Here is a 13,267-nt window from a genome sequence, read left to right as displayed (position 1 = left end):
GACTTGAATGCCAGTAAAGAGGATATGCATATAGGCCCTGAGTGTCTCCTTGTATCTGCTCTTCCTCCAACGTGTATCCAGCTTATTCCCCGGCTGTCCACTCCTGCTTACCTCATGCTGTCGCCTCAACACGGAGAGCGTCGGCAGAAGATCAAAAAAAAGGCAACACCATCACATAACAGCCCATCTGTCTCGCTCTTTCCTTGTCTCTTCATCCCTCTGTGCATCATGACAAAGGTCGATGTGAGCGACTTGCTCATCCTGCTCGGTGTTGCACTCGCAACAGCCGCCTACTTCACAAAGGGCAAGCTATGGGCCGTCGAACGGAAAGCGCCCGTCTTTGCATCAACCCTCGCAGCGGCTGGTCAAGCAGAGAAGACGCGCGATATCGTCAAGAAGATGCGCGAGTCTGTAAGTCATCTATTTGATTTGGTATGACCTGTATACTGACAATGCAGAACAAAAATGCCGTCGTTTTTTATGGTTCACAGACTGGTACTGCTGAAGACTATGCAAATAGGCTAGCGAAGGAAGGTCATGCAAAGTATGGACTGCAGACGATGACTGCTGACCTGGAGGATTACGAGTACGACTCGCTCGACAGCTTTCCCGAAGATGCCGTTGCTTTCTTTGTGCTGGCAACGTATGGCGAAGGCGAACCTACTGACAATGCTGTGCCGTTCTTTGACTTTATCAAAGACCCTGATTCGCAGTTTGCCTCAGGACAGTCGGCAGAGGAGACACCCTTGACGGCCATGAAGTATGTTGCCTTTGGACTCGGCAATAAGACCTACGAACACTACAATGCTGTTGTGAAGATCTGCGACGCTGCACTGAGTAAGCTGGGCGCTTGCGCACTCGCACCGTATGGCATGGGTGACGACGCGGATGGCACAATGGAGGAAGATTTCTTGTCATGGAAGGAGGAGATGTGGACGCAAGTCTCGCAAAAGATGGGTCTTGAAGCACGCGAGGTACAGTATGAGCCTGCGTTTGAGGTCACTGAAGACGATGAGCTCTCACGCGAGTCAGGGTCTGTCTTCCTGGGTGAGCCCAGCAAAAAGCACTTGACCAAGGCTGCAAAGCCCTTCAATGCCAACAATCCCTTTTTGGCACCGATTGCTACTTCTACAGAGCTCTTCACCGTCAAGGGTCGTAATTGTATGCATGTCGAGTTTGACTTGGCAGGATCTGGTGTCAAGTACAAGACGGGCGACCACCTCGCACTCTGGCCCAGCAACGCTGATCAGGAGGTTGAGCGACTCTTGCGTGTGACTGGACTCACCAGTAAGCGACACACAGTCATCCGCGTTCGTGCACTCGACTCGACCGCTAAAGTGCCCGTGCCGCAACCAACGACGTACGATGCAGCTATGCGATACTATCTCGAAATTTGCGGTCCAGTATCGCGTCAGTTCTTGAGCACGCTTGTACAGTTTGCACCAGATGAGAGCAGCAAGTCAGAGATGGCTTTGCTCAGCTCAGACAAGGATGCTTTCCATAAGAAGGTCTCAGTTCCGCACTTCAACCTGGCACAGCTGCTCGAGTCCATCACCAGCAAGACCTGGAATTTGCCCTTCTCTGTCATCTTGGAGGCCTTTGGCAAATTGCAGCCTCGCTACTACTCCATCTCTTCTTCCAGTCTCGTTTCTCCCAATAAAGTTTCTGTCACTGCCATTGTTGAGACAAAGTCGTTTCCCGGCCACAAGAATGTCCTGAATGGTGTCACGACCAACTACCTACTCGCTCTATCGCAACTCAAAAACAACGTCACAGATCCGCATCCATATGGCGTTGGGTATGATCTCGCTGGACCACGGGAAAAGTATAGCGGCGCCAAAATTCCCGCACATGTGCGACAAAGCAACTTTAGATTGCCTGCAGATCCAAGCGTGCCCATCTTGATGGTGGGACCTGGTACGGGTGTCGCGCCCTTTAGGGCATTCGTTGAAGAGCGTGCAAAACAAGCAGCAGAGGGTATGCAAGTGGGCAAGACGATGCTGTTTTATGGCTGTCGCAGCCGCAACGAGGACTTCCTGTATAAGGATACCTGGCCGCAGTACCAGCAAGCGTTGGGTGATGCATTTGATATGGATGTTGCCTTTTCACGGGAGGGCTCACAGAAGGTGTATGTGCAGCATCGTCTCAAGCAGCGTGCAGAGGAGGTGAAGCGGATCTTGGTGGAGGGCAAGGGGAATGTGTACGTCTGTGGTGATGCGTCACACATGGCACGCGATGTAAACAATGCACTGGTGGAGATTCTGGGTGATTCTGCGGTACAGGCTCTGCGGACACAGACCAAGTACTTTGAGGATGTCTGGTAGCTGGTAGAACTAGAATATATATCCAGAGTAGCACTCGCTTGACAGACCAGTCACTTGCCATCTGAATTAATTTGGGCAGTTTCAGACAGTCACGAAGCCGTTTCACTTGAGACTAGGCCTTCTCTTCTAATAAGTCGCTCTTGCTGCCTATTGACATGCTATGGCCGCTACTCATGATTGACGGCTGACTACTGCTCGCTGCCTTGCCTGCCTCTCGCCACCGTCTGCGCTTTGACCGCTGCTGAGAGACGGCTGGAGGGATACGACATGGAGCATGTGAATGGTTGACTCAGCATCAGACAAAAGGCCCGCCGCTTGCACAACACCGTATGCTCTGGTGGCATCGGCCATGCTGATCTGGTCATCGAGGAGGAACATGCTCTTGGCTCGCGTGCGTCCGAGGCAGCTCTTTCTCGTGTCCAGTTTGCTCATCTCAATCTGGCCGAGGACATTGAGGGACTGATCAGGAGTTCGCAGTCTCGATCTTCAATGACGAAAGGCCCCGGAGGCAGCGAAACGAGGCTGTCTTCTTGAGCCTGAGAAGAAGAGGGCCTCGGTCGAGCAGGTATAAGACCTGGACGCTGCTGCTCTCTCTGCTTCGTCTGCAGGTTCCTTCTTGTCCTCTATCTTCCTCAATCCTACTCCAACAGAGCTTATTCTTCGTTTATCTCCCTACATTCATCCGTCTTAAGGGGAAGAGTCTCAGGCAGTATCGAGGGCCCTTGTCTACGCTTTCGTTGAGTATACTCCCTCGCAAGAGCACGCTTGCTTCACCACCCCCCGAGAGATCCTGCTCTATTCTAAAAAGTCCTCCTAGCAACTCAAGGCAACCTCCTGGACCGTTCTGACCCGCATTGTCCGTGTGGCTGTCTCCTACGTCGGCGACACCCCTTACTTTTGGGCATTGCTCTCAACAAAAAGGGCCCGCAAGGTTCTTCGTCCTCGTCTGCTAGGCCAAGTGCTCTTCTTCCTGCAGCTCTAGCATCCATTCACGTCTTCGAGGATCGTAGAACCTATCTCGGTATCCTTCTCTAGAGCAGGGCTCGTACTCGCAGCACAACAAACGGCCTCGTTCCCCGTCTCGGCCCATTCACGGGCACTCCAGGTACGTTTCTCTCCTGTCTGTTAGGTCCAGTCTGGGGCCTGCATGTCTTCCTCCCGCATCACATGGCTGACCTTCCTTTTGTAGTGCATCTCCAGTCGTCCGTGGGAGACGCCTGTACGACAACCGACATGTCTGCAGCTACAGGTCGAGGACCAGACACGGACAAGAACAACCCGGCAACAGAGCATGGTTATGCACCAGCAAAGAGCAAGCCAGCCGCCACCAGCAAGACGATGGAGACACAGCCGGGCTCAATGGCGACGCATCCAACGGAACTTGATACCAAGCCGCAGCAGCAAGCACAACAACAACAACAGCAGCAGCACCAGTCGTATCAGCAAGGCCCTGCATCCAATGTCCAGTGGTCGACCTTTCCCGGTAGCGTCAATGTGCAAGCTGCCAATGGGTATTCAGGCCAGAGCATGCCGTCTTCAGCAGGATACGTTGCTTCACCCATGTACAGTCCCTACGGCCAACCCATGCTCGATGCATCTACTGGCGCCCTGTACCGAACGGATCCATCGGCTTCCGCTGGTGGTGGCTATCCATCCAACCAAGGCTACATGAGTGGTCTGTCTACCTCACCAGCAACGTACTATGGCTTCCCTACCATGCATCCCTATGCCTTCTTCAACTATGGCGCTCCTGCTGCCGCTGTCGCTGCTGCTGCCGCTGCGGCAGCTGCTTCCTCGCATGGACCTGGCCAAGGTTACCTTATGAATCGACGTAATACGTGGGTTCCACCCTCGCAGTATCTTCAGCAACAGCAACAACAAGGCTACCTGCAACCAAATCTGGCGAATGTCCCCACGACTGGTGAAAATAAGGGATCTTGGCGCAGTACGACCGGTCCAACAGAAGCTGACAAGCCTGCTGCCGCTACTGGTGGTGGTGGTAGTGGTGGTCGACCTCTCAAGCATCAAGCTAGTGCCTCTGCATTGACCAATACAATGAACTGCCCCTTTACGGACCCATACACGGCGTCGCTCGCTACGCAACAGACAACAGCCCTTGCACTTGCCAAAGTTGCGCAAGAAGCAGCAGCTCAGCAGTCTGCCAAGTATGGTAGTTCCATCTCCAATACCTCATCACCCATGTTTCCCTCATCGCCTGGATTACCTTCATTTGGCCATGCAACGGCACAAGACCAATTGCCACCTGAAGTCTTGATGGTGTTGCAGAATGGACCACCCGTTCCACCACCCGTTCCAAGTCTCTTTGCTGCTCCGAATGTTGAAGAAGCGTTGGACAGTAGCTTGCAGAATCCCAATCGCACGACAAATGTGTATATTCGTGGTTTACCACCCGACACAACGGATGCGTCACTCCTTGAGATTTGTGAACGTTTTGGACCCATCTCATCGAGTAAAGCGATTTTGGATGCTGCAACGGATACGTGCAAAGGGTTTGGCTTTGCTTGCTTTGTGCATGAGTATGATGCGCAGACGTGTATCTCTGCATTGACGCATGTCGGGTACCAAGTGTCGTTTGCCAAGGAATCCTTCAGTGTGCGTCTCAAGAACCTGCAGGACCCGAGTTCAACGAATCTGTACCTGAGCAACTTGCCACTCAACATGAAGGAGGAAGATCTCGAGGACTTGTTTGAGCCGTACAAGATTGATTCTTGCCGTATCTTGCGTGATGTCAATGGTGTCTCTCGCGGTGTTGGATTCGCACGCATGGATAGTCGCCAAGGTGCAGAGGAAATTATTGCCAAGTTTGATGGGAAATCCATCTCTGGTGAGGGGAGTAGTGGATTACCCTTACAGGTCCGCTTTGCTGATTCACCCTCACAAAAGCGATTGAAGGGACAAACGCAGCGTCGTCGACAGTGGCGTGCTCGAGAATATAACATCTTGACGGGTCGTGCTGGATTTGAGGAGATGAGTGGGTATGTCTTTCCTGGCGCTGCTGGTGCTGCTGCGGCTGGTGGTAGTACGACTATGGCTACGACTGGTGAGGGTCTTGCTGCGTATGGAACGGATGGCGATGCAGGTGGCAGGCAGTATGGGTATGAAACTACAGGAGATGCTGCTGCTGCTACTACTACTACAACTGGTACTGTCACTGGTACGAGTTTGCACCTGCAGCAAGATGCTGAACCGAGGACACTGCCAGACAAAGACATTGAGAGGAGCGCGAAGGCTGCTGACCAAGCTGACTTGTGTGCAGGTGTGGATGGAGGTGGTGTGAAGCAGAGTGGTGGCGGTGGGGATGCTGAGGAAGGGAAGCAGGAGCAGGGCAAGGGCGGTGGTGTGTGTGCTGGTGAGATTGAGGGACTGGCAGTTGGTCTGCAGGAGCTGAGTGCGTGAGTGTGCTGTCTATCTATGCTATGGCTGTGCATTGCTATCTGTGTCTAAGCTCTCTCTTCTCTCTTCTCTTCTCTCTTCTCTCTCTCTTCTCTTCTTTTCTCTTCTTTTCTCTCTCTCCATTTCCTTTGATATCTGCAATCCCATTTCCTTTGATTTCTGCAATCCTATTTCCTTTGATTTCTGCAACTCCATTTCTCTCACGCTAATTTTTTATCCCGACGACGAATGCAACACTGCACAGCGAGCATCCTCTCTCCTTCTCTCTCCTCTCCTCTTCTCTCTTTCCCTCCATAGACCTCTCATCCGTATCAATCTCATCCCTCTACACAACTCACAGAGCACGGTCAACTTCATCTGTTGAACTTTGTCCATCACTGTGACCTCCATCTTGCCTAGACAATGGACCCAGATGCACGACGAGGCAGTATGTCTCCCGCAAGCCCGCATGTCAATCCACAGGCCTCATTTCCTGCTAGTCCACGCATCAATCAGCAACAGGCCGCTTTCCCCTTAGTCCCAGCACCGGCCGTCATGCCAAACTCAACCGTCCTGGCAGCATCGCACCCACGACACACCATCCCACCACCTCAACGTCTCACCGATCCTCATCCACCTGTCAGTGTTGCTGCATCCGCTGATGCTCAACCAAAAATCATCACACTCGACTTGAAGGATGGGTCCGCCTACCAGGGTTATAGCTTTGGTGCAGACAAGAGCGTTGCAGGTGAATTGGTCTTCCAAACAGGTATGGTTGGCTATCCTGAATCCATCACAGATCCATCCTACAGGTTCGTATTCTTCTGTTACTGGTTCGCATAAATTGACACTTTTAGGGGCCAAATCCTGGTCATCACCTTCCCGCTCGTTGGTAATTACGGTGTTCCCTCGCGTCAGACACTGGATGCGCTCGTCTCTGAACTGCCAGCACACTTTGAATCCATCGACATTCATGTCGCTGGTTTGATTGTGGGTACTTACTCCTTCGACTATTCCCATTACCTCGCAGAGAGTAGTCTTGCCGATTGGCTCAAAGAAAAGGGTATTCCTGCCATGTACGGCGTTGATACGCGTGCATTGACAAAAAAAATCCGTAATCAAGGCTCCATGCTCGGTAAAATGCTCATGGCCAACAAGTCTGGGGTCTTTGCATCGCAGCAAGGCAATTGGCGACACGAATTTGCCGAGCTAGAGTGGTCAGACCCAAACACGCGCAACCTCGTTCCTGAAGTATCCATCAAGAAAGCAGCATTGTACAAGCCTGCACCGGAGCATGCACTCCTGACCAGCGCTGGTAGACCCTTGCGTGTGCTGTGTGTGGATGTGGGTATGAAGGCCAACCAAATTCGATGCTTCGTCAAACGTGGTATTGAAATGAAGGTCGTCCCGTACAATTGCGACTTTACCAAGGAGACGGAGTACGATGGTCTCTTCATCTCCAACGGTCCCGGTGACCCTGCACAACTCACTGATATCGTTGAACGACTCAAACAAGTCATTGCTGCTAAGAAGACACCCATCTTCGGTATTTGTCTTGGTCATCAACTGCTCTCGCGCGCTGCCGGTGCGCAAACCACAAAAATGAAGTTTGGTAATCGTGGTCACAACATCCCTTGCACCAGTCGTATCTCTGGTAAATGCTACATTACCTCGCAAAATCACGGATACGCCGTCGACCCAACCACCTTGCAGGGAGAATGGAAGGAACTCTTCTACAATGCCAATGACCTCTCCAACGAAGGTGTCTACCATGCTTCCCTGCCGTACTTTTCAGTACAATTTCACCCAGAATCAACGCCTGGCCCGCGCGATACGGAGTTTATGTTTGATGTCTTTATTGATGTTGTCAAGCGATCTGCCGATGCTGGAACGCTACAAGCTGTTCAATGGCCAGGCGGTACCCTTGAAGCCAACAAAGCTGCTCACCCACGCGTACACCCAAAGAAAGTGCTTGTTCTAGGATCCGGTGGTTTATCAATTGGTCAGGCTGGTGAATTTGATTACTCTGGTTCACAGGCCATCAAGGCACTCAAGGAAGAAGGCATCTACACAATCTTAATCAACCCAAACATTGCCACTATTCAAACCTCCAAAGGATTGGCTGATAAGGTTTACTTCCTACCCGTCAACCCAGACTTTGTCCGTAAAGTCATCAAATATGAGCGTCCCGATGCCATCTACGTCACATTCGGTGGTCAAACGGCTTTATCTGTTGGTATTGCTCTCAAGGATGAATTCGAGGGACTCGGTGTCAAAGTCCTCGGTACACCCATTGATACTGTCATCACAACGGAAGACAGGGAACTCTTTGCACGCAGCATGGAGCAAATTGGTGAAAAGTGTGCCGTGTCTGCTTCTGCAACAACAGTGCAAGAAGCTGTTGAAGCAGTCAAGACGATTGGATATCCAGTCATTGTGCGTGCTGCGTATGCACTTGGTGGTTTAGGTTCTGGCTTTGCGGACAATGAGCAACAACTTGTTGATTTGTGTAAAGTGGCCTTTGCTGCATCCCCGCAAGTATTGGTGGAGAAGAGTATGAAGGGTTGGAAGGAGATTGAGTATGAGGTTGTTCGGGATTGCAATGACAACTGCATCACCGTCTGCAATATGGAGAACTTTGACCCCCTCGGTATCCATACCGGTGACTCCATTGTTGTTGCACCCTCACAAACACTCTCCGATGAGGACTACAATATGCTTCGAACAACGGCAGTCAATGTCATCCGTCACCTCGGTGTTGTGGGGGAGTGCAATATTCAGTATGCGCTCAACCCCTTTTCGCGCGAGTACTGCATCATTGAGGTGAATGCGCGTCTTTCGCGTTCATCTGCACTCGCTTCCAAAGCAACCGGTTACCCGCTCGCCTTTATCGCTGCAAAGCTTGGTCTCAATATTCCACTCAATGAAATCAAAAACAGCGTCACGAAGGAAACTTGCGCGTGCTTTGAGCCGTCATTGGATTACGTCGTTGTGAAGATTCCACGATGGGATTTAAAGAAATTCACGCGTGTCAGCACACTCCTCAGTTCCTCCATGAAGTCCGTTGGTGAAGTCATGAGTATCGGACGTACATTCGAAGAAGCCATTCAAAAGGCCATTCGAGCCATCGACTACTCAAACTTGGGTTTCAATGAAACAGATGCTCTCATGTCTATCGACTCGGAGCTCCAAACACCCAGTGACCAGCGTCTCTTTGCCATTGCCAATGCCATGCACCAAGGTTACTCGGTCGACAAGATTTGGCAAATGACAAAGATTGACAAGTGGTTCCTCACCCGACTCCATGGTCTCATGACAATGGAGAAGGAGATTCAAAATTACACAGCAGCAGATTTGAGCATGACCTTGCTGCGTAGCGCAAAACAAGTCGGGTTCTCCGATAGGCAAATTGCCAAATTTGTGGGATCGAGCGAATTCGCTATCCGTCGTATGCGTGTCGAGACGGGCATCACGCCTTTTGTCAAGCAGATCGATACGGTTGCTGCTGAATTTCCAGCATACACCAATTACCTCTACATGACATACAATGCTGTCGAGCATGATTTGACCTTTGACGACCATGGCATCATGGTACTGGGTTCAGGCGTGTACCGAATTGGTTCGTCTGTCGAGTTCGACTGGTGCGCCGTCACTGCTGTCCGCACACTTCGCAAAAAGGGTGTCAAGACCATCATGGTCAACTACAACCCGGAAACAGTCTCTACCGATTACGACGAAGCGGATCGTCTCTACTTTGAAAATATCACCATGGAAACAGTCTTGGACATTTACGACGCAGAGCGCTCTGGTGGTGTGGTCATTTCCATGGGTGGTCAAACGCCAAACAATATTGCCCTTGAGCTTCACCGTCAAAATGTCAAGATTCTCGGTACCTCGCCAGAAATGATTGATACGGCAGAAAACCGCTACAAATTCAGTCGTATGCTGGACCGTATTGGTGTTGATCAGCCGACCTGGTCTGAGCTCACGAGTATCGACGAAGCAGATGCGTTCTGTGCCAAAGTGGGCTTCCCGGTCCTGGTTCGACCTTCTTATGTACTTTCCGGCGCTGCCATGAATACAGTCTACTCACAAGATGACTTGTCCAACTTTTTAAAGCAAGCTGCGGAAGTCTCTCGCGAGTACCCAGTCGTCATTACAAAGTACATCGAGAATGCCAAGGAGATTGAGATGGATGCAGTGGCAGTGGACGGAAAGATGGTCATGCATTGCATTTCTGAGCATGTTGAGAATGCCGGTGTCCACTCTGGTGATGCCACACTCATCCAGCCACCTCAAGATCTCGACCCAGAGACCGTTCGTCGTATTGAGATTGCTACGGCCAAGATTGGAAAGGCCCTCAATGTCACTGGTCCCTTCAACATTCAATTCATTGCCAAGGACAACGACATCAAGGTCATTGAGTGCAATGTTCGTGCTGCCAGATCATTCCCCTTTGTGTCCAAGGTTGTCGGTGTCAACTTGATTGAAATGGCAACACTCGCCATCCTCGGCTTCCCAGTCACGCCGTACCCGGAGGTCAAGATCCCCAAAAATTATGTGGGCATCAAAGTACCACAATTCAGTTTCAGCCGATTGTCTGGCGCTGATCCTGTGTTGGGTGTTGAAATGGCCTCTACAGGTGAAGTGGCATGCTTTGGCGAAAATAAGTACGAGGCGTACCTCAAGGCGCTGGTCTCTTCAGGCATTCGCTTGCCGAAGAAGAACATCTTGTTGTCGATTGGCGGATACAAGGAAAAAATGGAATTGCTGCCATCCGTACAAAAGCTGCACAAGATGGGATTCAAGATTTTTGCTACTGCCGGTACTGCAGACTTTATTCAAGAGCACGGCATCCCCGTCAAGTATCTCGAGGCACTCTCTGATGAACAATCTGAGCAAAAGAACGAGTACTCGCTCACACACCACTTGGCCAACAACCTCATCGACATGTACGTCAACTTGCCCTCGGCAAACCGTTTCCGTCGCCCAGCAAATTACATGTCTAGCGGTTACCGCAGTCGTCGTCTTGCAGTGGACTACTCAATTCCTATCATCACCAACATCAAGTGTGCCAAGCTCATGATTGAAGGCCTTGTGCGACGCATCCCAATGGAGATCACTGCGCTCGATGCACAGACCAGCTCAGAGACAATTGTCTTGCCATCGCTTGTCAATGTATCTGCTTTCGTTGCCAACATCACAGACCCTGCTTCCGAGGACTTTGCCAAGGTGAGCGAAGCTTCTGCTGCTGCAGGTTTCGGTATGATTCGCGTCATGCCCAATGGCGTGACCGGTGCTATTAGCGATGCAGCCACGCTTGCTGCCGTCTGTGCACAAGCTACTGAGGTTGCACATTGCGACTTCAACATTGCAGTGGGCGCTACCGCTGACAATGCTCAATCGCTCGGCGATGTCATGTCTGAGACTGGCAGTTTGTTTGTGCCCTTTAACAATTTCTCTGGCAATGTCAACAAGGTCACGGCTGTTGCCTCTCACTTTGGTGCATGGCCTGACTCGAAGCCTGTTGTGACGGATGCGAAATCGACAGATCTGGCGTCCATTCTGCTGCTGGCTTCGTTGCACAACCGACGCGTCCATGTGACGAATATCACGACTCAAGATGATATTGCACTCATTGCACTCGCCAAGGAGCGTGATCTCAAGGTTTCTTGCGATGTTGCCGTCTATGCGCTCTTCCTGTCTCAAGCTGATTTGCCAGAGGCGAAATGTCTGCCCACGCAACAAGACCAGCAAGCGCTTTGGGACCACTTGGCCGCCATTGACTGCTTCTCCGTCGGCAGCTTGCCGCTTCAAGTTGCCAAGTCTTGTGGAAAGGAAGTGGCGGCAGACTTTGGTATTGCCGAGACTTTGCCACTCCTCTTCTCAGCTGTGGATGAGGGACGTCTGACTGTTGATGATATCATTGCCAGATTGCACGACGATCCAAAACGCATCTTCAAGCTGCACGACCAAGCTAATTCACTTGTGGAGGTTGCTTCTGGACGTGCTGCAACAGCTCAAGGCCATTGGTCGCCATTCGGCAGCAAGCGATTGAGCACGGTCGTACATCGTGTCACACTTGCCGGCAGAACAGTGGCTCTGGATGGTGTTAAGACTGACCGGTACAAGGGCGAGAACAAGTCGATTGACCGACCCACCTCGTCGCGCGGGGCTTCTGTCATGTCTCCTGTCATGCGACCTCGTCATGGTACAATGACTACACACACGGCCGAACAGCTTTTGCTTTCGCCTGGTGGCAACCGTTCCTTGCAAGACTCTGCGTTCCCTGCGCAAGTACAGCTCATTCCGGACCAGAACTTGGCCACGCTTGTACGCAACACGCCCTTCTCGCGCCGCCATGTACTTTCTGTCAACCAATTCACACGGTCCGACTTGCATACATTGTTTACGGTTGCGTCTGAAATGCGGGTGGCTGTTGAGCGCGAAGGTGTCCTTGATTTGCTCAAGGGTAAAGTGCTGACGACCATGTTCTTTGAGCCGTCGACACGTACGAGTGCTTCCTTCGATACGGCGATGCAACGACTTGGTGGTCGTGTTGTCGCTATCACTGCAAGTGCCTCTAGTGTCAATAAGGGCGAGACTCTTGCCGACACTGTGCGTACACTCTCGTCGTATGGAGATGCGATTGTCTTGCGGCATCCATCAGAGGACTCTGCAGAGGTGGCTGCCAACTTCTCGTCAGTGCCCATCATCAATGGTGGCAATGGTACAAAGGAACACCCAACACAGGCGTTCCTCGACCTATATACCATTCGTGAGGAACTCGGCACTGTCAATGGCTTGACTGTGACGTTTGTGGGTGACTTGCTCAATGGCCGTACAGTGCACTCCTTGTCGAAGCTGCTACGCTTCTACGGCGTCAAAATCAACTTTGTCTCACCGCCACAATTGAGGCTGCCTGATTCTGTTAAGCAGGAGCTGCTGCAAGCCAACGTACGCTTTGAGGAGCACGAGACTTTGACGGATGTGATTGCTGAGACGGACGTGCTGTACGTGACACGGGTGCAGGAAGAACGCTTCACAGACAAGGCGGAGTACCTGCGGCTCAAGGACTTCTACGTGGTCAACAATGCCGTCTTGGCACGGGCGAAGAAGCAGATGATCATCATGCACCCACTCCCTCGCAACAACGAAATTGCACCCGAGGTGGACTTTGACCCGCGTGCGGTGTATCTCTCGCGACAGATGCGGTACGGCATGTTTATTCGCATGGCCTTGCTTGCATGCTGCCTGGCATAGACTGCTCCTTTGATGTTTTCGCTTTCAAAATGGCGTGTAGGGACATAATAGACTTCTACGAAAATGGATCCACCGTTGTAATAATTTCTGCTGCCCTTCCTTCTCATTGCCTGTTCATGCTGTCATGCTTATACGCCACCGCCTGATCGTTCGACGCTGTTTGTCAGTATAGCGCTACTTGTTTGCGTGCATACCCTTTGAGGGAGAGGTCACCCTCTGCTGCTGCAATGGTGTCTGTGCTTCGACGAGATTGATTCGCTGGTGATGCTTTGCTGTCTGTGTTGGGT

General features: G+C 51.5%; 2 protein-coding genes across 2 annotated transcripts; both read left to right on the top strand.

The window, feature by feature from the left end:
• Positions 1-228: 228 nt before the first annotated feature.
• BCR37DRAFT_350609 (putative NADPH cytochrome P450 reductase) lies at positions 229-2,324 on the top strand (the record flags this gene model as incomplete). Its single annotated transcript, XM_040868020.1, has 2 exons — positions 229-411; positions 459-2,324. 2 exons carry the CDS (start codon positions 229-231, stop codon positions 2,322-2,324), a joined length of 2,049 nt encoding a protein of 682 aa, XP_040723239.1.
• A 3,719-nt stretch (positions 2,325-6,043) lies between these two features.
• On the top strand, positions 6,044-13,078 carry BCR37DRAFT_382378 (uncharacterized protein). Its single transcript, XM_040869861.1, has 2 exons — positions 6,044-6,529; positions 6,575-13,078. Exons 1-2 carry the CDS (start codon positions 6,141-6,143, stop codon positions 12,978-12,980), a joined length of 6,795 nt encoding a protein of 2,264 aa, XP_040723238.1. The 5' UTR covers positions 6,044-6,140; the 3' UTR covers positions 12,981-13,078.
• The last annotated feature ends 189 nt before the right edge of the window (positions 13,079-13,267 follow it).

This window comes from Protomyces lactucae-debilis (assembly GCF_002105105.1).
Source record: "Protomyces lactucae-debilis strain 12-1054 chromosome Unknown BCR37scaffold_18, whole genome shotgun sequence".
In the NCBI taxonomy this organism is placed as follows: Eukaryota; Fungi; Ascomycota; class Taphrinomycetes; order Taphrinales; family Protomycetaceae; genus Protomyces; species Protomyces lactucae-debilis.
The sequence above is the reverse complement of the archived record's forward strand: the minus strand, read 5'-3'. Positions and strand labels throughout refer to the sequence as shown.